At 38.8% G+C, this 26,464-nt stretch overlaps 1 protein-coding gene across 1 annotated transcript; it reads left to right on the forward strand.

Moving 5' to 3' along the window:
- Window positions 1-20,077: 20,077 nt before the first annotated feature.
- Window positions 20,078-22,299, forward strand: LOC108681503. The gene is made up of 5 exons (XM_018170539.2): window positions 20,078-20,134; window positions 20,505-20,632; window positions 21,136-21,199; window positions 21,547-21,602; window positions 22,106-22,299. Exons 2-5 carry the CDS (start codon window positions 20,531-20,533, stop codon window positions 22,253-22,255), a joined length of 372 nt encoding a protein of 123 aa, XP_018026028.1. The 5' UTR covers window positions 20,078-20,134; window positions 20,505-20,530; the 3' UTR covers window positions 22,256-22,299.
- Window positions 22,300-26,464: the final 4,165 nt, after the last annotated feature.

Here is a 26,464-nt window from a genome sequence, read left to right on the forward strand (position 1 = left end):
CGGACCCACAGAAGATTTATTACCAGAGGACAGACCTGCCTTTCCTGCCAAGTATGACAACGAAGGGGCAAATCTCGATTAAATCTACGGAAAATTCACGGACCTGTTGTTAAAAACGAATATAACTACCACCAGAAAAATTATTCAGAAATGCTTGGTATAGCGATCAATGAAGAATAACGAGTTAAACAAACTGGTATCGCGAAAATGTTAGAAAATTCGCTCGTTTTATGATCCTCATGGTTCAAAATTTTCGTTAGCGATAACACTGGAAATACAAAGTTTAAATAATTTATTTTAATGTCCACAGATTGAAAATAATTAGCCAGGATAGCATTCCAAATTTCAGATTTTTATCTTTTTTATGAGGGGAGTTATCTGTCGAATTCATAGTTAAGAATCCCCATAGACGACTACCGCGGCTGAGCGCGTTGAACGGGCCTACAAACAAGACGTGTTCAACAAAGCAAATATCATGGATGTACATGCAATAATTTTTGCATAAAGCTGTTTTGAACTTTTATAAAATAACCACTTTATAAGTGGTTTGACTAAAGCTCGAAATAATATTAGGTAACTTTGATTCTGAGCAAAATGTAATCCATTATTCAAGTCAGCTCATTTTTAATATTGAACGTACAACATAAAAAAGAAAATTATGTTTAACTGAGGATAGAACCCTTGATTTCATCTCCCATAATGAAATAAGAACTAGATGATATTTTAGATACAGATGTGTTTTCGCTTCTACAGGTTTAACATTTGTAAAGCCTATATAATAATTGAGGAACCTTTTGTAAACTCGAGACCTCACTTCCGCAGGCATCTTCACTGCGGTACGCCGGCAGTCCGTACGGCATCGACGACGTGTACTACAACCTGTACGACGGCTGGGCCTACTCGGGGGACGAGTTCCGGAGCAACACGGACGCAGAGACCGTTGGTTACATGGACATGAGGACGACTTCTATTAACATAAATGGGCAGTCCCCATGGACCTTCTACACGTGCGTGATGCAGCAGCCAACGTCACCTCGTTCTGATTAATACAAAATGAAAATTGTGACATTGGTAAGCGTCTCGTGCTTAGCATTCCCGGGCTCCGCTGGGCCGCCGTCTTAGTATTTTGCCGCCCTCAGCACTCGGTAGGCAGGATCTCCTTGCCTCCATAGTCCCAGGGAGCAGTGAATCCTTATCGTAAAAATTCTTAAAAGCCTCATCTTGTGCCAGCCAATGTCATCAGTTGGGCCAGCTGATGCACGATGCATGCGTGCTTCTGGCAGCTGATGTAGCAGGCGATTGCACAGCGGGACAGAGGCAGACGATTAGGGAATTCACTAAAGAACACGTTCAGTTGTAAAATCGAAAATTTATATGAAATATGTTTATATGCTACTTATAAAATTAAATTGAATATATTTATTAAATTAATATATATTTTCCTACGTTAAATGAAATATATTTTTATCCTATATAAATAAAGTAGCTACGATATTATTTTCTATGCTATTAAATTAATTTTGAGGTTGTAGAAGTTTGATTTTGAGTTTAGTATCTCCCTATTTTTGCTGTTGTTCAATGTTCAAACGTCAGTCCCAGCTGCGTTTTCATTAGTACTTGCAAAATACTAGTAAACGTTAGTTCCCAGCTAACTAGGTGATCATGCCGCCTAGTTTTCCCTTGAGAAATCCAACCCAAAAATTATTTCATGACCAACCCAGAGAGGAAATAATTTCTTCTGAAGATTAATGGATGGCGGAAACCTGGCAATGCGAACAGGGTTTGCATTCTAGCTGTATTACTGCTTCTATGGAATATAATTTTATTTGCACGTATCATCTTCGTGGTTGATTTCAGTTTGAATTGGGTCAAGCGTGCCTGGAGAAGAGCTGGTACGATTATTTACATCACCGTGACCACAAGCTATGGAATAAAGGCAATAAACTTGCAAAAGTTCAATCCAATTGTAGGCTTGAATGTTTTCGTACTCCACAGGTGTCCAACTTGGGCATCCCGGACAACTCGATCAGGTCGGTGGCCAAAGGCTGCCTCACCGACAACGTCTACAGGGGCGCAAATCCGACCTCGGGACCAGGAGGTGCTGAGCCTTAGTAGCAGCGCCATGAGCTGGAACAAAAGAATGGGGGAAGTAGTTTAACTGAATGCTCCTTCATATAAAATTATTTCTAGAAGAGGTTTCATAAATTTTATTATTTATATTTTTAATTGCAACGTTATTGTTTATATTATTTCCTATAATCGTCATCCTCGTACGGAACTATTATACTATCTTCAACTAAATTAGGCTGCAAGCAGGTCTGCATTGCGTGGCAGTTTATATCCATGCCGTTACGATCGAAATCTTGCTTGCGATTGTGTAACATAAAACGCTTTTTCATTATCTCCTTCCTTTAATAAGATCCAATTTGTATTGACGTATTACTACGCAGAGTTGTTTTTGCAGTTGAACTTGATGAATGAAGGCACGTAATGAATAGCAACGAACTTGAGAAGCACCGGCATAGGCACGCTAGAACATCCTTAGTATTCCTAGTATTTGTTTCGGACGTAACAGTCCCAGGCCTAACTAGGTGCTTATACATGAGGCGAATAGTTGCGTCGACTAGTCGACGCAACTAAAATTTGTGGTGATTGCTGTCTTCAGAGGTGAATATCTGTTGCATTGCACCCAGAGCAGCTCAGGATGTATCTTTCTAGACAGTCTAGTCAAGTGTGCCCATGGATCAGCTCGGCCTTCATCCTGAGCACATTTGCGTCGCTTCATCTCTACCGCTACCGCTACATGCTCCAAATGTAGCGGGCGCTGCCGCTACCGCTACACCCACTAGATTGTAGCGAGCGCTACCGCTACCGCTACAGTAAAATGTAGCGCCGCTACATTAGCCGCTACAATGGCCAAAATTATTAGAAATCTCTATATATTTATGGTTCTGCTATTGGGATTTACTCATAAACATTTAATGATAATAAAACATTTTCAAAACATATCAATGCAATTTTATTGCAATTAACCTAACCGAACTAGTACGGGTTAGATACAGTAAATAAAAGTTACAGGTATTTTTATGTTTTACCTACCCCTACATGGATGTCTACTTTAATCTACCAATCTCAAAAATTATCCATATATACATATAAAAAATCAGTCTTTTATTTGTATATCTATGAGGATTATTTTTGTGATTGGTTGATTAAAGTAGACACCCATGTAGAGAAGGTGAAACATAAAAATAACTGTAAGCAAACTGAAACATGAAAAAATACCTGTAAGTGGTAACTGGTAACAACTTAACAAGTAACAACTAACATGTTGACAGTGCCTCTAGTAACAGGCGGAGGTTGACAACATTACACCGAAATCTTTCGTATAGTTTTATTCTGTAATTTATATTATGTATGTATCATACTGCTTTTTAAAGAATATTTAACACTATTAAGTAAAATCTAAAGGCTTTATCTATAAATGTAGCGGTAGCGCTGTAGCGGCAAAACCTCTTATCGCTACTTAAATATGTAGCGGGCGCTACCGCTACCGCTACTGAAAATCTAGCGGCCGCTACATGTAGCGCGCTACTGCCCACCTCTGTCAGGAGGTCATATTAGGCGCTCATTTCATGATGGTTTAGTGATGAATCATGCTTTTTACGGTTATTATTTCGCATTCAATATATATATTTTTAATTTTTTGACACATTTTTTATGGTGCCCAGAGCATTGCTCCTGCTCTAATAGAGGTGAAAACATCATGATAAATTACGTAGACTTTTCACAGCATTTATCGCCAAAAGTAGTATCGCCACCGATTTTTTCAACCCTGTGAGTAATCTTACGCATTTATAAACCCATTCATAGTGAAATTACCGACACATTAAATAAATTGCTATATGGTTATATCAAATTATTACAATTTCAACACATTATCTAATGTAGCTAAAGTCGAATTCACGCCAATAAAAAACTTCTCTGTATAGCGTCACTTTTAGTTAGACACAGAACAACAAAATCTTCGGTAAAATGCAAGATCACTTCTTATTCGCAAGTGACTGGAAAATGATCATTGCGAACGCGCACGAACCTCGTCTAATTCCATCGTTATTTTTGTAGATGCCGCCGGCTTTAGGGAATGCACATTTTTAAACATCAACTGTTTGACGAGTTTTTGACGCAGAAAGACGATTGAGGTATCATTCGAAGCGAAACAAGCTCTTCTTTGGAACAGGAAACAAGCTCTTCTGTGGTTTTACTAAGAAACGAAAACCGACCGAAAATTTTTCCTTCTCGAATTTAGATTCGGCGTTTGTTTGTTTGTGTTCGCCGTGAAAAATAATTAATTCAGTAAAATTTTTGGACCTCAAAGTTGCATAAAGCCAAAGTTATTCATCATTTTCGAAGTTAATAAAACTTTGAAAAATTCGACAATATCACCCGCTAAGCAATAACAGGAGCCTGGCAAAGCATGTAGAATTATTCTTTTATAACACTCGAATGAAAATGTCTTGAAATACTGTTTCGTGTTTGAGATTTGCACCGAAAAGTGGGGTATCCTCTTTAGAGCCCACCAAGACTCCGAAATTCAATTTCAAACGTTGCCTCGAATGCAATAAATTGTCGTAGCTACTTCGTTTTGATCTCGAAATAACCACGTTGTCGTGGTTAATAACATATTAGGAATGGAAATAAATCTCTCCACTATCCACAAAGTTTTAAATAATTGCTCATTTATATGCAAAGTGAACAACATAGAATAATTCCATCTTGCTTAAGCTGGCTTTCCGTTTCCGAGACTGAACCCCGCTTAATTAGTTCCACATTGCTTTAGCTGGCTTTCCAAGTTTTCGCGAACGAACCTTGTAAAATTCCACATGGCTACAGCTGGCTCCAAAAAAGTTAAAATTCAAAAACGTCCTTTATTTTGTGCGGATGCCGTGTCATTTTCCTTTTGTTTGGTTTGCATTAACTATCCTTATTTTTGCTCCTTTGGGAAGTTGGGCACATTTTTTAGTGTATCATTTTGAGCAAATGTATATCAAATTAATATCTAATATATTGCAAATCTATAGCTAAGTTTAAGTTTATTTCAAATATATATATTAAATTTATTTTTATAAAATCTGTATCAAATATATATCAAAGTTCTTAAATATTTTGTTGTTAAATATATGTAAAATTACATCAAATATTTTAAATAATTCCAAAGTATTATCAAAGTTTATCAAATATCAATAGTTCTATTTTGCCAGAAATGGGTTCGTGCAATTCACTATGGCAGTTGGCTATACTGTTTCGGAATGTGCAATCCTAATTTAAGTCTTTGATCTTCTTTCAACACGCAGTGAAACCTTTAGCTATTCTTGCTGTTTTTTTCCGTCCAACTTCACACTCCTCTAACTGATTTCCTCTAAATTTATCCAATTAAGCTCTTCATTCATTCCATATTCATAAAGTCGTAACACTGGGCATTAAAAACCTCAGGGGCCAGATTATCAAAACTTAGTAACTTTTTGTACTTACGACAAAAAAGTTGCGTGTTACGTAAGTACACCCTAATTATGGCATTATCAAAACTTTCGTACGTAAGACTTAGCTAAAAGCGTATTATCAAAACCATCTGACTAACTGACCAATCAGAGGCTTTGGATTTGTTCGTCCTATAGCTCCAGTGACCTCCTCTCGACCAATGCGCCGTGCGCTTGGACGAAAGCAGGATGTGTGGTGTCAGCGGCATTTGCGGTGCCTGACTAGGGTGTATTTGGATAAATGAGTGAGACGTTATCCAAATAGCAATGCACTCGTTGTGATCATTAACCGAAATTTCTTGCAATAAGGGCAAATAAATGCATTATTCTCATTCAAAAGGAGAAGAATTTTTTGGAAGGTTACAAAGAATTTAGACCTGAGTTGGAGTTGCGACTGTCATAGAAATAAATAAATTTGTTTACCGAGAACTAGAAAACTGGTTGGCTTGTCAACCTCAATATAATTTTGAATCAAAAAGGCATTAAGATATTGTTCAAGTGAATGATCATAAAGCTCTAAGAAATGAATATCAACATTTGCTTGTAAATTATAGTACAAAACGCAATTGACATTTTTATCCCAAAAGCACCGTTTAGCACGATCACAGAGTATATGTCGGATTATTGACAAAATTCTATCACATTTCACCGTGTTGCTACTTGCTAGTAAATCAATAGTTTCCTATCGCTTCAGCAGACACTCTAAACTTGTCCCGAACTCCACTTACGACATCTCCGAGTATGCGTACAGTTACGTTACGTAACTTCCCGCGCAAATGTTTTGATACTACCACCGCTAGAGTTACGTCATCATATCAGCACTTACGCCACTCGTAAGTCGATTTTGCGTACTTACGAAGTTTTGATAATACGGCCCCAGGTCAGTTGAAGGATTTTGAATTAATTTGATCTTTATTGCTGAAATTGCTGATTATTAATTTTATAGTCAAATCCTGTATGAACCTGACCGAGATTATGTTTATGCATTTTTAGTATCTACGTTCCTCGAATTTCTGGTCCAGTACGTGCTGTCGATGAGTCTTTCCTCCGTGCTACGTTATTTCTTATACGTAACGTCTACGTTGTCTGGCGTCACGGCTACGTCGCAGCGCCTCGGAGACCACATATCTGGAGCCCTTTGAACTTGGCCACGCTCAGAGCAAACCAGCCTTATTTTACTTCATCTTTAATGCTTACCAAATTTTACTTCACCGTTGCTGCTACCAGGAGGATAAATAAATAAATAAATAAATGAAAACATTATAAAACATCTTGGCTATTACTGAAAGCGACGTTGCTGTTTCCAGCCAATATTACTTGCTCTGAATTCGTTAATTAAATTTAAATTTACATCCAAACTCGACTGTGTAAATCCTTACACCACAGCAATGGCCCAGTGTCCCATGAATGGGTCAGAGTGACCCACATCAATGGCCCAGTGTCCCATGAATGTGTCAGAGTGACCCACATCAATGCCCCAGTGTCCCATGAATGGGTCAGAGTGAGCCACAGCAATGGCCCAGTGTCCCATGAATGGGTCAGAGTGACCCACATCAATGGCCCAGTGTCCCATGAATGGATCAGAGTGACCCACATCAATGGCCCAGTGTCCCATGAATGTGTCAGAGTGACCCACATCAATGGCCCAGTGTCCCATGAAGGGGTCAGGGTGACCCACATCAATGGCCAAGTGTCTCATGAATGGGTCAGAGTGACCCACATCAATGGCCCAGTGTCCCATGAATGGGTCAGAGNCTTTTATTCACTGCATACTGTTATTCGCTGTATACTGTTATTCACTGCACACTGTTATTCACTGTATACTGTTATTCGCTGTATACTGTTATTCGCTGTATACTGTTATTCACTGCATACTGTTATTCACTGTAAACAGTAATTAACCGTATACTGTTATTCACTGCATACTGTTATGCACTGCATTTTGTTATTCACTGCGTACTGTTGTTCACTGTATACTGTTATTCACTGTATACTGTTAATCACTGTATATTGTTATTAACTGTATGCTGTTATTCACTGTATACTGTTATACACAGTAAACTGTTATTCACTGCATACTGTTATTCACTGCAAACTGTTATTCTCTGTATACTATTATTCACCGCATTGAACATTCGTACAAAGCGCGATCGTATATTATGATTGCTCAGGTTCGTTCAATTGACCTCCTAAAATCCCACCGAGGAACCCTTATTTCGTCATCGCTCAGAAATAAACGTATGAAAATTATTTGAGTTTCGTCACGTTTTTTCCCCTTTTCCCTTATTGAAGTTTCATAATAAAATTTACTGAGCACGGCTTCCATAAAGAGTTAAGTTGCAAATCGTTCACTACCACGAGCTCTCTAAAGTTTTGTTATGAACTATAAGCTTGTCGGTAATAAAATGTCAATAAGTGAGCACAATTTAGAATGTTCGATGAGAACTGCATGGGCGCTGTCCGGTATATAGGATGCAATAAGTAACTACGCAGTCAATTTTCAATATTAGTATATATGAAATTAGTTAACAAATCAGTGACTTGATAATAGTTCCACCTAACCTGTATCGAAATCATTTTAATTTGTCCAACACTGAACCGGTAACCTTCTTTACGTAGCAGTGGCCGGGTCTATCTCTGATTGGTGCAGGATTAACGTGGACGCTGTAAGTTAAACGGAAAACCTGTTATTTCGTACGTTTTTATTTCAATTAATATTGAATTACGAAGCCGCACTGCAGGACCTGCACGAATGAGATGCTGAACGATGGTCAACTCATGACCTTCCATCATTAACCTTTATAGTGAGCGTAAAGATGGTATTATAAGAGTTTACTGAGCAAGTTATAATTACATATGACAATTAAGAAATTCAATTGATTAGAATATGATGAATTGTAATATTTTCATCAAAGGCTGTTTCTTCATAATAGCACATATTTAACGTTCAATAGAAACATATCACTCATGCTCCTCAGTACGGCGTTTAGGTGGGGAAGAAGAGTGAGACACGGGGAAGATCTGCATCGCCTTGTCCACGTCCCCGCTGAGCTACTGCAGCGTCAGAGGCCGCTACCTCTGACTGCTTCAGACCACTGAACTCACCGCTGGTTTTTCGCTGGTTCACCTAACCATCGCAAATTGAGTGATTTTTTAAAATTGTTAAGAAGAATTATTTACTCTATATGTCAAATTCATTTTAAAGTTTCAGAAAGAATGCATACTTCCACGTTAGGATGCGCAGTAAAATACGGCGCCCTGCAGCCTTGTTATCTGAGCGTCGTCATATCTTCATACATAAATAGGATTGCTTCTCCTCGGCTATCTTCATTACCCTCTTTGGAACGCAAAATAAATGGGAAAATAAGTAAAAATAAGAAATAAATACCAACAGCAATGTACAAATTTGAATAGAACAGCGGAAGATCAAATTTTGAGATGGGAAAGCGCCAAGTCTGGGTCCGAAATTAGGTCCGATAAACGTCCCTGGTGGCGACCGTACGGCCGATGGCCAAAGGAAGGATAAGGACATGGCATTTAATTATAAATTTATATATATAAATTTCCTGCACCAATTCAACGGAAAAGATGAGAAAAATGAATGAAGAGTTGCTGTTGCTAGACGTTTAAGTGAATTTGATGAATATATAAGTGTTGTTTCTGAAAATAGAGCGGTATATGATAATAATAAATATTTTCTTATTATAAATAGTGTTGCTGCGAGATAAATATTTGTTCTAGACGATGAACACATACGTCACACAAGGGAAAAAGGGCATCGATATTTCTATGGAGTCTTACTCATTTATCTGAGTTCTCCTTGATGTGTTGGTGTACATCTTGTACTAATGTGAGATACAGTAAGTTCAAGTTTTTTGGGATTGTGTCAATGCTTCATTTCTTTCTCTCAATCACCGGCTCAAATTAGAATAGGTTTCGTATAGGTACTCATAATTTGGTGGTTATTTCACATTTGCACGGTCTAAGAGGACAAAAAAAAATCGTCAGTCAAGCATTTTTGTTTTCCGTTTTCATGTTGATCCATTTTCGAGGGGGCGCAGCCATGATCCAAAAATTTTAATTAAAATAGGCCATGGAACCAACACCAAGCTTCAGAGTGCTATAACTTTACTCAGCCTCAGAGATAGAAGCCGTAGTCTACGCTGGAACACCGTAATCCGCACCAGTAAAACACTGTTTAAAAATAAAAGCGCCGTAGGTCTTCAGTCAAAACTTCAGCATGCTTGTGCAAAAGCAGGCAGTTCTGCATCCGGCCTCACCTACTATGGCCCAACATCGTCTGGCCCAACCTATATACGCTGCCCCGACTCACAACCTTCTTGCAGCCCATAACTGGCTCTACCTTCTCACTTGCCCCTCCCCTCTAACGTCTAGCAGCCAATGAGGTTAGGTTAGGTCCGCTCAAGTTCGTTTTACGTGATGAAATATTGCAACGTGTGAAGGTTAGGCCAGAAGAGGTTGTGCGGGAATAGGTTTGGCCAGATGCAGTAGTATGACCACGATTAACTTGGGCATGCTTACGCTGTGGCTGTGGGCATACGGCGATATGGCTTTATGAACTAGGTTTCTTAGGCTGATAGTCCTTCTAGCGTTCTTACCCACTGAAAGGAATGTGATTAAAGTGTGAAGTTGGGCGACGCTGGCTTCCGACATGGCCTCAGTAGGGCGGGTAATACTACGGTTTCTGCTCGAATAAAGTTAGTTTATTTGAACGAGTCACTCTTATATCAGAAAACGCACACCGGTGACTGATTTGTATATGCAATAATTCTGTTACGGGAGTTGATTAGAGTTCCACTCTTTGATGGATGCCGCTATTAAATTAATTCCTCACGTCTACCAATATTTGGTTAACATCTTAAAGAGCTTGATGTTCATGAGACATGGTGTACCATTGATCCTTTCATGGACCATTGAAAAAACGAAAGAAAACGTGAAATACGTAGAAAACGGCAAAAAGGAGGTACTGTAAAACTCCTCTTACAATTAACGTGCTACAACAACGAGAGCCATATCATTCGACTCGTAAAGACCAAATCTAGCGATTGACCGACCACTTTTTCCAAATTCTTACTTTTTTTGTGTGTGGGGATATTTTTCGATTTGAATATTGCAGGCTGAAATCAATGTACAGAGCCATGGGCTGCAGCCCGCAATTCAGTAATTAATGGTTTTCCATGTTTTATTAGGTTGAAGGCCTGATGCCTATTCTAAACATCGCAGAACATTCACAGCTTGTTGCGGTGTCGTACACGCAATTCGCTGCTCCGATCTTTGTAGGCTGAATCTTAACCACTGCGCCACCCAATGTCATAAAACCAATGATAAATGCCATAAAAACGGCAACATTAATTGATTATGCTTAGTCACTAATATTAATTTAACCTTTCGTTAGCCGTTGTCAACGTTCTTCATACCTAATGCTTGGTAACGGCAGTAACCGTAAGAATCAGGTGGTCAACCCTCATCCAAGGTGTCACCGATGTTGTCGTACCCGTAGCTCGTTCGTCAAGACATCGTTCGTCAAGACATCAAGCTGGCATAAATGACTGATTCACGCATCGGAGTAGGTTGAATAAAATTTTGACAAGCCTTTGCTCTTAAGTAGTAGAATGACTGTACTTGCCGCCACTTATTAAGGTTCATCTATGAAAATGACTATACTTTTTGAATGTGTCATATGTTTATTGAGTCCAAAATAAATCAATTTCATGTAATCGACCAATTCTGATGTTGAATTTCATGACGCCGGACGAAATCAAAGGGGCTGAAGTGGGTAGGGGTGCCCAGCGGTTTCCCAGGGGTGCTCAGCGAGTGTCCAGTGGGTGCCTTGGGATATTTGCCGCCTGGCAAGCAGCTCGAGAAACCGGTGTTCGCAATCTTGAAGCAGACGTACTCAGCGGGGATGTAAGTCCAGAGCGTTCCCCTCAGGAAGCACTGGAGGGGAGAAATGCTCCTTTTCAAAAATGGAGCGTTCAACGATAACTACTTTCTCTTAATTAAAATGGAGCGTTCAACGATAACTACTTTCTCTTAATTAGCAACAAATGCGTAAACTTCACATTTAAACACTGTAGACAAAGTGTTTAAATTACCTCGAGTTAGGCTAATTCATAATTGGACAAAAAAAAGTATAAATTACTTATTGGTCTTCACGATATTTTACGAAACTGTCGCGCATTTGAGCCCCTCAATGAATCAAACGGACACTTAAATAATTTAACAGAATTGTCATCTGCGGACATGGGGATGGCCCTGCAGGTGAACTTATTTGAGTCCTGATCACGGTGGCTATTGGATCATTGTGGTGGCTATTGGATCATTGTGGTGGCTATTGGATCATTGTGGTGGCTATTGTATCATTATGGTGGCTATTGTATCATTGTGGTGGCTATTGTATCATTGCGGTGGCTATTGTATCATTGTGGTGGCTATTGCATCGTTACAGTGGCTATTGTATCATTGTGGTGGCTATTGTATCATTGCGGTGGCTATCTATCATTGCGGAGGCTATTGTATCATTGCGGTGGCTATTGTATATATCGTGGCTATTGTATCATTGCGGTGGCTATTGTATCATTGCGGTGGCTATTGTATCATTGCGGTGGCAGTTTTTAGTTTACGGAATGAATGCTGCTTAATATTTCATCAATGACAGAAGATCAATCACAATGAGAATTGTTGGGCATTTTAAAGAGTAGTGAATCAAAGATGTTTAATTCTAATCAAAATCGCAGATATAAATAGCAATTAAGTACAGGCTATGGAGGAAGCCATTTCTTGGAGCCTATCTGTCCAGCAAATAAGAACAGCGAAGACACACACATTTTAAATGTTCATATTACCAACATAAGTAGAATAAAGATGCAAGTCATTTTATTTATTAGTGAAGCCAAGTCACTCACCTGAACAAGAAGCTGCTGAGAGTGTGTGGCTGAACGCCGCGCGGTGCCTCTTTTATGCTCCGCAAAATCCTAAAACAAATTCAATGGAAACATTTTTTCTGCCCAGGTTGCCACAAAATATTGTAGTGATGTCACTGATGTATTAATTGACTTGTCACTGATATAAATGTACGCAGTTCAGCATTTGAAGTCTGTTATACATCGCAATTAAACATTTCTTTTCATTGCAATGGAATGTTTAGTAGCGCGTAAAGCTTGGTAATTTGTATACGCCTCGTGCGCACGACTGGTGCGTATATGCAACGAGGAGGTGACGCATGGTAGCCGTCATCGGGTGCATGGTGGTTAGACACATGGTTAATGGTTGCTTTTCATGGTATAAGTACCATGCCATGAGCAGATTGTGCTCGGTATGGCGCTGTCTATCACGGTATTCAAGTCTCTTACTCACGTGAGTGCCCTTGTTGGGCACGGATGAATGTAAAGCTTCTCACGCTCAGGATTAAGAAAATAAAAGATGCATTTCTGGTCTCAGTATAGAACCCTGTATAAATAACAGATTGTTACAAGTTACATAAATACAAATACGTAGAAAACGATTATAAACAGTATAAATCAAATTAGCTGTTAAACAAAGTAATTAGTACAAGATGACTGTTGCAACACCTAAGTACTTACTCTAATAAGAGGTTCTAGTGCAATGTATCAAAAATAGTAAAAGCTGAACTGAAGTTAGCTGTTGTCGTATTCATTGAGGTGACGTTCATGTATAAACAAATCTTAATTCTACAATTAAATCTAATTCTAAATTATAAGAAATTCTGTTCCGTTTTAATTTAAGGAAGACCATGAAGATTAAGTTTGAACAGTTATTGCGGATAAAGAGAAATGCGGATAATAAAGCGATAATAATGCGGATAATAAAGAATTAACAGATAGGAGCTTGGAAGGTGGTGACAAATGGTGCATTCTAGATTGCTGTATATTGCACAGCATAATATGTGCATTTTCCCTTTATATTAACTTGATTTAGTGCATGGAATGGGCCCCTAGTCCTATTAATGCATGCAAATTCACTTCTTTGGTTGGACCCAACATTGCGAAGTCGTCTATGACGCATTAATTATTTTGGCCTTATTGCCGGCCTAAAACCTTAACCTTAACCTTATTAATAATTAACTTATTTACCAAATTAGCTGAGTTGGGCCAACCTATAACTAACCATTGCACATTTCATCTAAATCAAACCTCTGAATGGCATCTATGCCACTTCTAAATCAAATATAGGGCCATCGGCAAGAATTTAGAAGGTTGGTAAATCAATATTTGATCGCACTTGACTAGCTAAACGACTATATTTGATATCATATTGTTCAATTAAATAGCCCTTTATATTTTACTGTAATTCAAGAAGTTTTTGTTACGTTACAGTATTATGACGTACATCACACGTAACCCATTCGATCCGCGGAACTGTGTCGTAAGGAACGCCTCGTCTGTTTGTTGCGGCCGTATTTAGTGTCGTAAGGTTAATACCGGGAATTTAGTTCACTGTCAACTCATGTACCGATAAATTGGAATACAGAATATGATCATAATAAGCATACTTTATCTACGTTTGTCAGTTAATTAGATGTTTTTTTTTCTCTGGTTGCAGTTGCTCCACTGCTTCTTCAGTTCTGATTCTCTTGCCGTCGAAAACCATCGAAAATTATCCTGTGGATTCTCAAACAAAGTTTATCAGCGATTATATTAGTGTAAATTCCTTATAAAATTCTAAATAATTTTATTACAATAATTCAAAATTATGAACGAAACCGCTACAAATGCGTCATTTTTTGTCCACGTCAGCAAGCTGGCGGGGAATTTCACTGAGAACGAAATTGAAAAAATTCGTTCAATATTGTCGCGGTTTTCCTGAATATTCCATTAAAACTCCTCTGAATTCTATTTCTATCCGGAGAAATTAGGCTCGTATACGGGTAATTTTTGGCTTCGTGGTTGTCACGAAAAACTTTGTTATTGAAACAAGCTTTGTTATGGCTTGAAACAAGAGTTTTTTTCGGACACGATATCATATATAGTTGCTTGTATTAAGACTTTATCACATAGACACATATATCAGAATTTGATCAAACCTCGATTGGAATGTACGACTGCGCTTCGGGTCAAAATATTTACAAGATTGACATTCGCAAGTGATTGTTGTGGCAATCAGTGATTCGTCTGAGCTCTCCATTAACTTTGTTGTCAAGAACGGGATGAAAGATGCACCACGATAAATATCGAATGCAAGTTATATTGAACAACACAATTCTGGCACGTGTTGTATTAATTACATTATTAAGACAAGGCATCTTTATTTATGCATGCAATAACATAGCAAAGGGCCAGCGTCCCATAAGCAAACGCAGAGACTTTCCAGGATCTGGAGATTCTGCGAGCAGTTTCATTTCTTGGTCCATTTCTTGTTCATTGTCCATTTTTTGTGGACAATGAAAGTGTCCATTTCTTGTTCAAAAATGCATGGACTAATGTTACTATTCACACGCTGAATAAATAGGCAACAATAGGAATTTTGTGTACGATATCAAAATAAAAAGCTTGCAAAGACAAATAACTATTTTCCAAGTGCACTGGGTTTGACGTCCCGTATCAGAAACTAAAGTTCGCTGGATGCTCATGCATTGTCATATGCCCGTCGGTCTGTCACATTGACGACACTCAAGCGTCTTCACTTGAACATCCTCCCAGTAATATAACAATAAAATTATTTATTTGACTTGCGTCATAATTGTTGTTGTACAAATTTAGTGATTCTATTTCGTGTTGGTAAGCACCGCGGGAGCAAAACGCATCGTAGTTTTATGTCGTGAATATCATGCGCACAATTTCAAATGTAAAACATTATTAACGAATTAATTAAAGTGCCGAGTCTTCAGAGTTTTACGATAAAAGTTCACAACATAAATTTTTTTATTTGCCCAAACCTAATAGTGTAAGATACATTGATGATCTAACTTAGGGGAGTTTAAAATTGAACAGGGACTTCATCAAAGCAAAAGTTTACGCCCAGTACATTTAGTGTTATATTATGTATAACAGTATTATATAAAATAATATATCTGATCTCCTGTTAAATTTAGCAATGTTTTTTTTATGAGGCATGCTCACTGAAAGTAATATGCTGCTCATACGTATCTTAGGAGTGCGTAGAATTGTATTTATTGTAAAAAGAAGTTGATATGAACGGGCAATCTGTAAGCGCGGCGATGTCCGAAGGCTCTTATATACAGCAGCGCCAGCCAGACCAAACCTCAGGACTTTAACCGATCAGGGAAGTGGATGAGAAATTTTAATGAACTTCAGTGGAAATAAAATTAAACACCGAAGAAAAATCATGACGCAGAGCAGATAAAGAAAGAACGCGGAGAATAGTATGCACCGGTTAAACGGCCGGTAAAACTCAACAGTTGTGAAGTTTTTAAATAAAAAAATTATAATATTAAATAAGACGAGGCCTTGGGGGTTTAACCTTACAAAAAGATATTAACATTTCAAAACTGCCTATATAATCACAAATAATTCATTAAAATTACAAGCACAAGTGCGTTAAATATTTAACGAAAGTGACACTAACATTGAATCACAAGGAGGCTCATGAGCGACCAGTTTCTAAATCTCTGCGAACATGATTTTTCCAACAGAAAAAGCGAGTAAAAATCGAGAGATAAAGCATATATATAAAATTGTTCATATATTTGGGAGCAACTAATACAATGAGTACCAAAAATTCCTAGGAATCCTGGTAGAAATAATAATTTAATGAGCATGAATAACGGCTACAGACTTATTTTCTTCCTCGATATCGCTGTGTTAGATTAAGAAATTATTCAAAAAATAAAATCTACTAAATATATTCACGCAGCACAGATTTTACTAAAATTCAGGACAGTGAGTAACATTCTGCTCTATGCTGGAGAAGAAGATTAAATGTCAATAAATTCGAAAGATTTTTCTCTACTTGCTCTATGATGTTACAGAAAAATTACTGAATTATTGATGGTTGCTGCAAGCACATGGGATAACAGACTTATTCACGGATAATTTATCCAATAAAGAACCAAATACACATGTGCAATCAAGGGGAGAGTTCCGGTAAAAAAACTTTCGCATTTACCCTCAGATCCTTTTGAAACTTGGTACACATATGTAAAACAAAAATCTGAGGCTTTTTTGTTCGTGTAAATTTTTCGAGAATATGAAAGAAAACGTGGAATACATAGGAAACGACAAAAAGGGGGTACTGTAAAACTCCTCCTTCAATTAACGTGCTACACCATCGAGCGACATATCATTTGATTCGTAAAGACCATATCTGAATAACGGCTACAGACTTATTTTCTTCCTCGATATCGCAGTGTTAGATTGAGAAATTATTCAAAAAAGAAAATTTACTAAATATATTTTGACGATTGACCGACCACTTTTTCCAAATTCTTATTTTTTTGGGGTATTTTTTGGGTGGGGGATATTTTTCGATTTTTTTTTCAATTTTCGACTCCCCCCCATTCGTTTTTTCAATATATAATCCAAACTATAACGAAATAAAATAAGTAACCAGATGATCGCTGGATATTAATTTACGAATCGAATGATGTGTTTTTCAAAGCTGTAGCCTGAAAATCATAGGAGGAGATAGATTTTAAGTAGGCGTACCTATCTTGTAAATTTTAACTGTTCATGGGAGCCAAATAAGTAGAATTTATTGAAAATAGAGAAAAATGCCAAACAATTGTTTGATACTGTAGCCCCAGCTTTCCCGTTGACAATTACTGGGATTGAACGTGCCATCACGCGTCTTTAGAATTATTCTCGTGGAGTTGAACGCTAAAGATAAACTATAAATATGATTTTTCTGAAATACTTATTTATAAAAATTGGTCATTTTATAAAATTTCAAAACGCGTATCCTTGGCAGCTTTAAAATGAGTGCAAACACATTGCAATTAACGTAAATAATGATCTATAAATACCATTTTTGAAATACTAATTTGTAAATATTGTAATGAAATGGTCATTTTATTATAGTTCAAAACGACCGTACGCAAAAATTTTTGCATGTAAACCCATGATTATTGCTTTATTGAACGCTTCTTGTTCACAGCTTTGAAACGAATGCAAACATATTGCAATTAACTCGAATAATGATCTATAAATACCTGTTTAATTTAAGAAATCTTTATAAACAATGATTATAAAATGTTCATTGTATAAAAGTTCAAAACGACCTCACGATAAAACCATGACAGCTGAAGCCCAAGGGTATTTTTTATTCGATTTGTAATAGTTCTTCCCACAAAATGAAATGAAAAATATAGAAAACAAGAAACTAGGGTAGACGCTCACCTTAAAATAAATTTTTCTCAAGGATTGATATTAATTTACGAATCGAATGACGTGACTTTCAAAGCTGCAGCCTGAAAATCATAGGAGGAGAAAGATTTTAAGTTGGCGTATCTTGTATGTGTGTATGGCTTACACAGGACCAAATGAACGCGTATGAGGTTCCAACTGCACAAGTTTAGAAGCAGTGGAAGCCTCAGCCAAGCAAACCGACAGGCGTCTAGTTGAGGTTAACTTATCGTATGCATCACACCCACATCCCTCCCGTGTCACGCTATAGTGTGATGTTTATCACACCCACTACCCTTCCGTGTCACGCTTTAGTGTGATGTTTATCACACCCACTACCCTTCCGTGTCACGCTATAGTGTGATGTGTATCACACCCACAACCCTCCCATGTCACGCTATAGTGTGATGTGCATCACACCCACAACCCTCCCATGTCACGCTATAGTGTGATGTGCATCACACCCACAACCCTCCCGTGTCACGCTTTAGTGTGATGTGCATCACACCCACAACCCTCCCGTGTCACGCTTTAGTGTGATGTGCATCACACCCACAACCCTTCCGTGTCACGCTATAGTGTGATGTGCATCACACCCACAACCCTTCCGTGTCACGCTATNACACCCACAACCCTCCTGCGTCTCATTATGCGTCTCATTATAATGCTATGTGCGTCACACCCACAACCCTCATGCCTCCCATTATAATGCTATGTGCGCTACACCCACAACCCTCCCCTGTTACGGCGACATATGAGCAACATTTATGAGGATGCTTCAGAGTCTAATAAAAAGGTGTGAAGAACGTCTTGCAAGTTACGAGGGTGCTTCAAGAAATTACGAGGATGCTTCAAGAATTACTAGGATGCTCCAGAGTCTACTAAAAGGTGTGAAGAACGTCATGCAAATTATATGAAGGTGCTTCAAAAAGTTAGTGGAAAAGGACATAACTGAAACTGAACTTGAACTTGAACCTGAACTTGAACTCGTCGGATGGTTGAGGCCTCAACCAAGGCCTGTTCGGCTTTCGAAGGCCTGTTCATCTCAACCAATGCCTGTTCATCTTCATCGAAGCCAACCTGATTCACTGCGCATGCGGAAGTGCCGGGTTGTAAAAAAGTGTATTCATTTAAAAATAAACACACGTACATTTACCATATACATTACACCGAAAACAAATGATGCAAATGCACCAGAGCGATCCTGTATCAATATTTATAACGTTTTCTCAAATGAATTATTAAATTAATGTTGCAAACGCGGGACGCTGTTTTTAAAGCAACAGCCGTTCATGCGACATGGCATCTGCCGAAATCGAGGCCAGGTCAAACATCAAATTCAAGGTGAAGCTTGGGTGGAAGAACAGCCAAATCATTGAATCTCTGGACTGAGCAAGCCCTCTGCTCAAGGGCATCCCAGGCTGTTGCACCCAGATCGGCAGGAATCAAGGGCAGACTTTTCTATCGGAATTTCGAAATTTTCTTACGTGGGTTGTGACCGAGGATGAAACATGGCTCTACCAGTACAATCCTTAGGACAATTCGCGATCTAAGCAGCTAGTGGCTGGTCAGGGGAAGAAGTGGGCCAGTCAAAGAAAAATCTGACTGTTCAAGAGGGAAGGTTCTCTGGGATGCCGAGAGGTCTTGCTAGTTGATTTCATTGAGAACTGAAAAATATTACGGTTATATTATGAAGAAATGTCGATAAATTTTCCAATAAGAATAAGAAAGTTTTCCACAAACTTTTTGAATTTCCCTCGTATGCAACTTATCGATTTCTTTTGTATTTTAAAGAGCCTATTAACTTTTTAAGAAAGAAACCACACATTTAATGTACAACCTATGTAGACAGTTTAACTGTGCGATGCAATGGGTTTTTTCCTGGTACTGTTGGCTGGGCATTCTTCAAGTAACTACTTTCAATTTTATCATGATAGGCACATCAGGGGTGATGATGGGTTCAGAACTATCATTTAAAATTTGTACTAAGAAGTCAAAACTTCCGGAAACAGCGCAGGAATGTTTTTGTACTATAATATGTTCATTAATCAACGAGCATTAAAGAGATCAATACGTTAACAAGACATCCCTTATAGTCAATGTAATCCGCGCTTATTCGTCACATCTCGAGATAAGAGTGCTTATCTCCCAAGATGCATTTGCAGAGTTTAGGGTGCAAATGGGCGATAATACGAGTATATAAAAGAGGCACCGCGCGGCGTTCAGCCACACACTCTCCAGCAGCTTCTCGTTCAGGTGAGTGGCTTGGCTTCACTAATAAATTAAATGACTTGCATCTTTATTCTACTTATGTGGGTAATATGAACATGTAAAATGTGTGTGTCTTGGCTGTTCTTATTTGCTGGACAGATAGGCTCCAAGAAATGACTTTCTCCGTAGCCTGCACTTAATTGCTTTTTGAATCCAGGATTTTGTTTAGACTTAAACTTCTTTGATTCGCCACTGTTTAAAATGCCCAACAATTCTCATACGTGTAAATCGCGGCCTATTGGCTTAGTCCAATTTGGCCACAATTTTAAATTTGATGACTTCTATTGTGATTGATCCTCTGTCATTGTTGAAACATTAAGCTGTATTTATTTCTTAATCTAAAAACTTTTTGCAGTAAAAAGTTCGCCCTAAGAAACCAAGATGAAGACGTCGTTGCTGTGCCTCCTTCTGCTGGTAGCCGCGGCTGCCAGCGCTGCTGTCGGCGAGGCTGACGACTCTCAGCTAGAAGTCAGGAGTGACAAGGTTAGCATAATTTTATTGTTATTAAATAAGTTATTTTAATATTATAGCTCAAACTGTGGGATCAGTAGCCAAATTTTAAATTGTCGTTTTAAGTCGGAGCGAGGAAGCTTTCTGTAACTGCAAGATTTAAATTCGATAGAAAGAACCCATCCATAGTTTCCTTAGTGATACTCATGGTCTTGAAGTTGCAAAATCTCAACTCTGAAATTAATTTCAATTATTTACTTACGTTGAAAATAATTTAATTTTTTCCGATGTAGAAATAAAAATTGCGTATAATAATCAGTGTACTGCTTGCGTATATTTGTGTATTGCGTTTGTATGCGTAAGCAAAATACTCTCCGGTCTTTGGGGTTTTAAAAGGAAAGCTTTGAGGGAAAAATGGTGCGCGGGTGGAACATGAATAGGACGCTGTCTTTGTAATGGGATACTTGCGTAAATTAGTGAGTTTGCAATCAATAATAAATAAATTTTCTGTTTGTAATATACTTTTCCGGTTGCAGGATGATGGTTCCCCGACGGTGTTACCAGAGACGCCCCAAGTGGGGCAAGATGACGGGAAGAAAAGTGAGTGTCAACTATCCCCATGTGTTGAATATCTGCAGGCGCTGTATATTATTTTGCATTCATCATGTTGAAAACTTATAGGGGCTATATATTGTTTTGTATTCCGTAGGTCAAAAAGCTTCAGGATATATCTTTGTTTTTTTGCTTAATATTAAGTACTCCTTTGGTTTGTATTGCGTCCTGCTAGCGACTTGTTATGGAGTCACGCAATGAGATCTGAAATTTCATGCTTTTTACTCGATTGATTTTGAATTACTGGCTTTTTAGTGAGTTGATTAAATTTATTCTACTAAAACTGTGTTCTTATGTAATTAATTTTCATTGTAATCTAATTTATCGTCTTACAGATACCATGACTTTTTGCAACTACGGGATGGTGTGCATAACGCCGTATTACCAAGTCGTAAGTAGAGTGAAATGACAACAACCGCAATGATACAATAGCCACTGTAATGATACAATAGCCACCACAATGATACAATAGCCACCGCAATGATACAATAGCCACTGTAATGATACAATAGCCACCGCAATGATACAATAGCCACTGTAATGATACAATAGCCATCGCAATGATACAATAGCTATTACGATCAGGACTCAAATATGTTCTCCTACTGGGCAATCCACACATCGGAAGATGACGATTCCGTTAAATTAGTTCAGTGTCCCTTTGATTCGTTCAGCTGCTTAAGTGCGTGGCAGTTTCGTAAAATATTCTGAAGATCAATAAGTAATTAATAATTATTACTTGTTTAATTATAAATTAGGTAAATTGAGTTCTCGGTAATTAAAGCATTTTGTCTAGTGTTTTTAAGTGAAGTTAATGTATTTGTTGCTAATGAAGGGAAACTATAGTTATTGTTGAGCGCTCAATTGTTTAACTAGTGAATTTTCCCCCTCCAGTCCGAATGGTTGGGGACGTACCGGGGGTACCACCCCGCTGGGAAAATCTGCTTCCCAACCAAGCTCATTAGCTGCTACTGCTGCCTTGATTTCACTTTGAAAAAAATTACCCTTAACGGTGTTACGCTTCTGTTGCAAGTCCGCACGTGAAAAGAAACACCGTGTCGCCGTTTTTATTCTAATTTAACACTAGAAATCCGTAAAACATCTTATAAAAACGGCGAAAATGTTTATTTTCACGGGGCGACCGGCCACTAGAATGCCAGTGGGACCGTATTTTCTAACAGTGTATATAGTGGCTGGCTCAGGGTAATAGGCACCCACTGGACATCCTCTGGGGATCCGCTAGACATCCATTGGACACTCACTGAGCACCCATTGGACATCCGCTGGGCGCTCATTAAATACCCACTTCAATCCCTCTTTCGTCTGCATCTTGAAATTCAACACCAGAATATGTCGGTTATGTGGAATTTGTTAATTTGAGACTGAATAAAGATATAACGCATTCAAGAAGTACAGTCATTCTCCTCTATGAAGCACAGAAGGTTGCGGCAAGTACAGTCATTCTCAAGAGAAAGAAATGAAGCATTGACACCATCCCAAAAAACTTGAACTTACTGTATCCTACATTAGTACAAGATGTACACCAACACATCAAGGAGAACTCAGATAAATGAGTGAGACTCCGTAGGAATAGCGATGCCATTTTTCCCTTGTGTGACGTATATGTGTTCATCATTTAGAACAGATATTTATCACGCAGCAACGCTACTTATAATAACAAAATATTTATTATTTTCATATACATCTGTATTTTCAGCAACAACACTTATATATTCATCAACTGTACTTAAATATCTAGCAAGTAGCAACAGCGGCTCTAAATTCATTTTTCTCATTTTTTCCGTTGAATTGGTGCAGGAAATTTATATATAAATTTATAATAAAATGCCATGTCCTTATCCTTCCTTTGGCCATCGGCCGTACGGTCGCCACAGGGTCGTTTATCGGACCCAATTTCGGACCCGGACTTGGCGCTTTCCCATCTCAATATTCGGTCTTCCGTTGCTCTACTCAAATTTATATATAGCGGTTAGTATTTATTTCTTATTTTTACTTCTTTTCCCATTTATTTTGCGTTCCAAAGAGGGTAATGAATATAGCCGGGGAGAAGCAATCTTATTTAAGTATGAAGATATGAAGACGCTCAGATAACAGGGCTGCAGGGCGCCGTATTTGACTACGCATCTCATCGTGAAAATATGCATTCTTTCTTAAACTTTAAAATGAATTTGACATATAGAGCGAATAATTCTTCTAAATAAAATTGTAAAAAATCACTCAATTTGCGATGGTGAGGTGAACAGCGGAAAACCAGCGGTGAGTTCAGCGGGCTGAAGCAGTCAGAGGTAGTGGCCTCTGACGCAGCAGTAGCTCAGCGGGGACGTGGACAAGGCGATGCAGATCTTCCCCGTGGGGAGTGTCGCACTCTTCTTCCCCACTTAAACGCCGTACTAAAGAGCATGAGTGATATGTTTCTATTGAACGTTAAGTATGTGCCATTATGAAGAAACAGCCTTTGATGAAAATATTACAATTCATCATATTCTAGTCAATTGAATTGTCAGGGATCTATTTCTGCGACCCCCTGATAGATTTGTAACTGAGAGTCAGGATACTAGTAGTTCCAAGTATGACTAAGGCAGGACCAGTGAAACGAATGGTTAACACTAGATCTATTATAATAATAAAGTGGCTCGGTGAGTACAGAAGTAAGGGGATTGACAGGCACAGCACAAGTACGTGCTGGAGGAGCGGCTAGCAAGGTGACGGCTAGGCAGTTCCGCTACGACTGACGAGCGGTGCACAGATCGAGATATATATAGGCCTTAACAGGGATGACGTCACTGAGCGTGACTCTAGCATGTGGGTACAGAACACGCTATAAGATGGTTACGTATGATAACCTAGAGGGTGATAGAAGATCACCGGACAGAATTGCTTAATTGTTGTCATATGTAATTATGACTGGCTCAGTAATCTCCTATTATATTCTCGCTTCGAGTCACCGACATGTGGAACAGCCTCCCTGATAGCATCGTTGAAGCTCCGAGTATGAACGCCTTCAAGAACAGACTAGACGAAGCTATGCAGGAGCATATGTTCAGTCTTAAAATGCCTAGCAAATTACGGATCAGGCAATAAGTCCAGCAGCTATCTCAATCAATCGTCAGTTATAGAAAGATCGGGTTCCAAAGGCCGGATCCCTTGTGAATCAAGTCACGAAAAGTTCAAGAATCGGCAACAGGCCATGGGCCTATTTCTTCAACGCCGACACTTCTATTCTATTCTATTCTATCATCTTTATGTTCACTATAAAGGTTAATGATGGAAGGTCATGAGTTGACCATCGTTCAGCATCTCATGCGTGCTAGTCCTGCAGAGCGACTTCGAAATTCAAAATTAATTGAAATAAAAACGTACGAAATAACAGGTTTTCCGTTTAACTTACTACGTCCACGTTAATCCTGCACCAATCAGAGATAGACCCGGAGCGTGCAACATGAAGGAGGTAATCAGTTCAGAATTGGACAAATTAAAATGGTTTCGATACATGTTAGTTGGAACTATTATCAAGTCACTCATTTGTTAACTAATTTCATATATACTAATATTGAAAATTGACTGCGTAGTTACTTATTGTATTTCATACCGGACAGCGCCGAGTTCACACAGAACATTTTTAATTGTGTTCACTTATTGACATTTTATTACCGGCAAGCTTATAGTTCATAACAAAACTTTAGGGAGCTCGTGGTAGTGAACGATTTGCCACTAAACTCTTTATGGAAGCCGTGATCAGTATATTTTACTATGAAACTTCAATAAGGGAAAAGGGGAAAAAGAGTGAAAAAACTCAACTAATTTTCAAAAGTTTATTTCTGAGCGATGACGGAATAAGGGTGCCTCGGTGGGATTTTAGGAGGCCAATTGAACGAACATAAGCAACCATAATATACGATCGCGCTTTATATGGATGTTAAATACAGCGAATTCCAGTATACAGTAAATAACAGTAAAGAGCGCAAAATCCAATGAAAATAAAGGCCACTCACCCTCGTCGCCGGCGTCCCTCACCGACCCTCGGAGGCGCTGCGCCGACGCTGGGAAGTCGAGCTGCCCTCAACAAATGTTCATAAGAGAACGACACTTCATGCATTAAATATTTAAATTATTTCCTAATTTTAATTTACATTTCACAAAAAGGTTTAGTTCATCGCTGAAGAATACATAAGAATAAGGCCATTTGTAAATCTACGGCCGCCGATGACGTCACGAGACCAGCGGTCACGAGACACGGGGTGGCTCTGGCCATAAACCACATTGTTATATGCAGAGAACGCAGTTAAATAACATATACATATTTAATTGGTGAGTATTGATAAAGAGGAGCTAATTAACCTGGCCCCTCTAGTCAGCGACTGGCTTAACGCTGGCAGCCGCAGCAAGAGGCACAGCAGCAACGACTTCATCTCGGCTTCGTGGGGGCGAACTTTGAGCCAAATCATGAGAGTAATTATTTGTAAGATAAGTGTAATTTAGAACCTATGAGTCCGCTAATATCTTATTAAAGAGTTCATATTAAAATCATCTCTCATTTTACATGCACATTTCACTCACATGAGTAAAGCCAAGCCACTCACCTGAACAAGAAGCTGCTGGAGTGCGTGTGGCTGGACGCCGCAGTGGCCGCCGCTCTTATGCCCGCCACACGCGCCACAAATTCCATATAGGCCTATTGCTTCAATAACATTTTAATGTCCTTCAAATTTTATTCCATTGTCTTCAATAACTTTTTCGAATATAGAGACGCTATACTGTAGATTAAATATTTACATTTCCCTTCACATTCTTCGAAGAGCTCGCGCTCAATGGCGTAATTTGAGCGTTGAGGTCACGGCCATTGATGTGGGTCACTCTGACCCATTCATGGGACACTGGGCCATTGATGTGGGTCACTCTGACCCATTCATGGGACACTGGGCCATTGATGTAGGTCACTCTGACCCATTCATGGGACACTGGGCCATTGATGTAGGTCACTCTGACCCATTCGCGGGACACTGGGCCATCAATGTGGGTCACTCTGACACTTGGGGCTGCGGTGACGCCTGGGGCACGGGTGTCTTGCACTGAAGTTAGGAAGTTAATTGAGTTAATTGGTATAAATTAGTTTCCGTCGATCTTCTGCGATCTCCTGGTCGATTACGGGTAAAATTTTGTGATATTGAGAACCCGAAACAAGGTTAGGCTAATCGACACTTGAGTGAGTAGAAAAATTATCCATTAGGTGAA

The sequence above is a fragment of the Hyalella azteca genome, unplaced genomic scaffold, assembly GCF_000764305.2.
Source record: "Hyalella azteca isolate HAZT.00-mixed unplaced genomic scaffold, Hazt_2.0.2 contig15216, whole genome shotgun sequence".
NCBI classification, from domain to species: domain Eukaryota; kingdom Metazoa; phylum Arthropoda; class Malacostraca; order Amphipoda; family Hyalellidae; genus Hyalella; species Hyalella azteca.

Bases quoted from the DNA above. Each gene is read 5' to 3' on its own strand.
- LOC108681503 (XM_018170539.2), top strand. From the start codon at position 20,531: ATGAAGACGTCGTTGCTGTGCCTCCTTCTGCTGGTAGCCGCGGCTGCC. The intron at 20,633-21,135 runs GTTAGCATAATT...TTCCGGTTGCAG, and splicing joins TAGAAGTCAGGAGTGACAAG to GATGATGGTTCCCCGACGGT. The intron at 21,603-22,105 runs GTAAGTAGAGTG...TTCCCCCTCCAG, and splicing joins TAACGCCGTATTACCAAGTC to TCCGAATGGTTGGGGACGTA.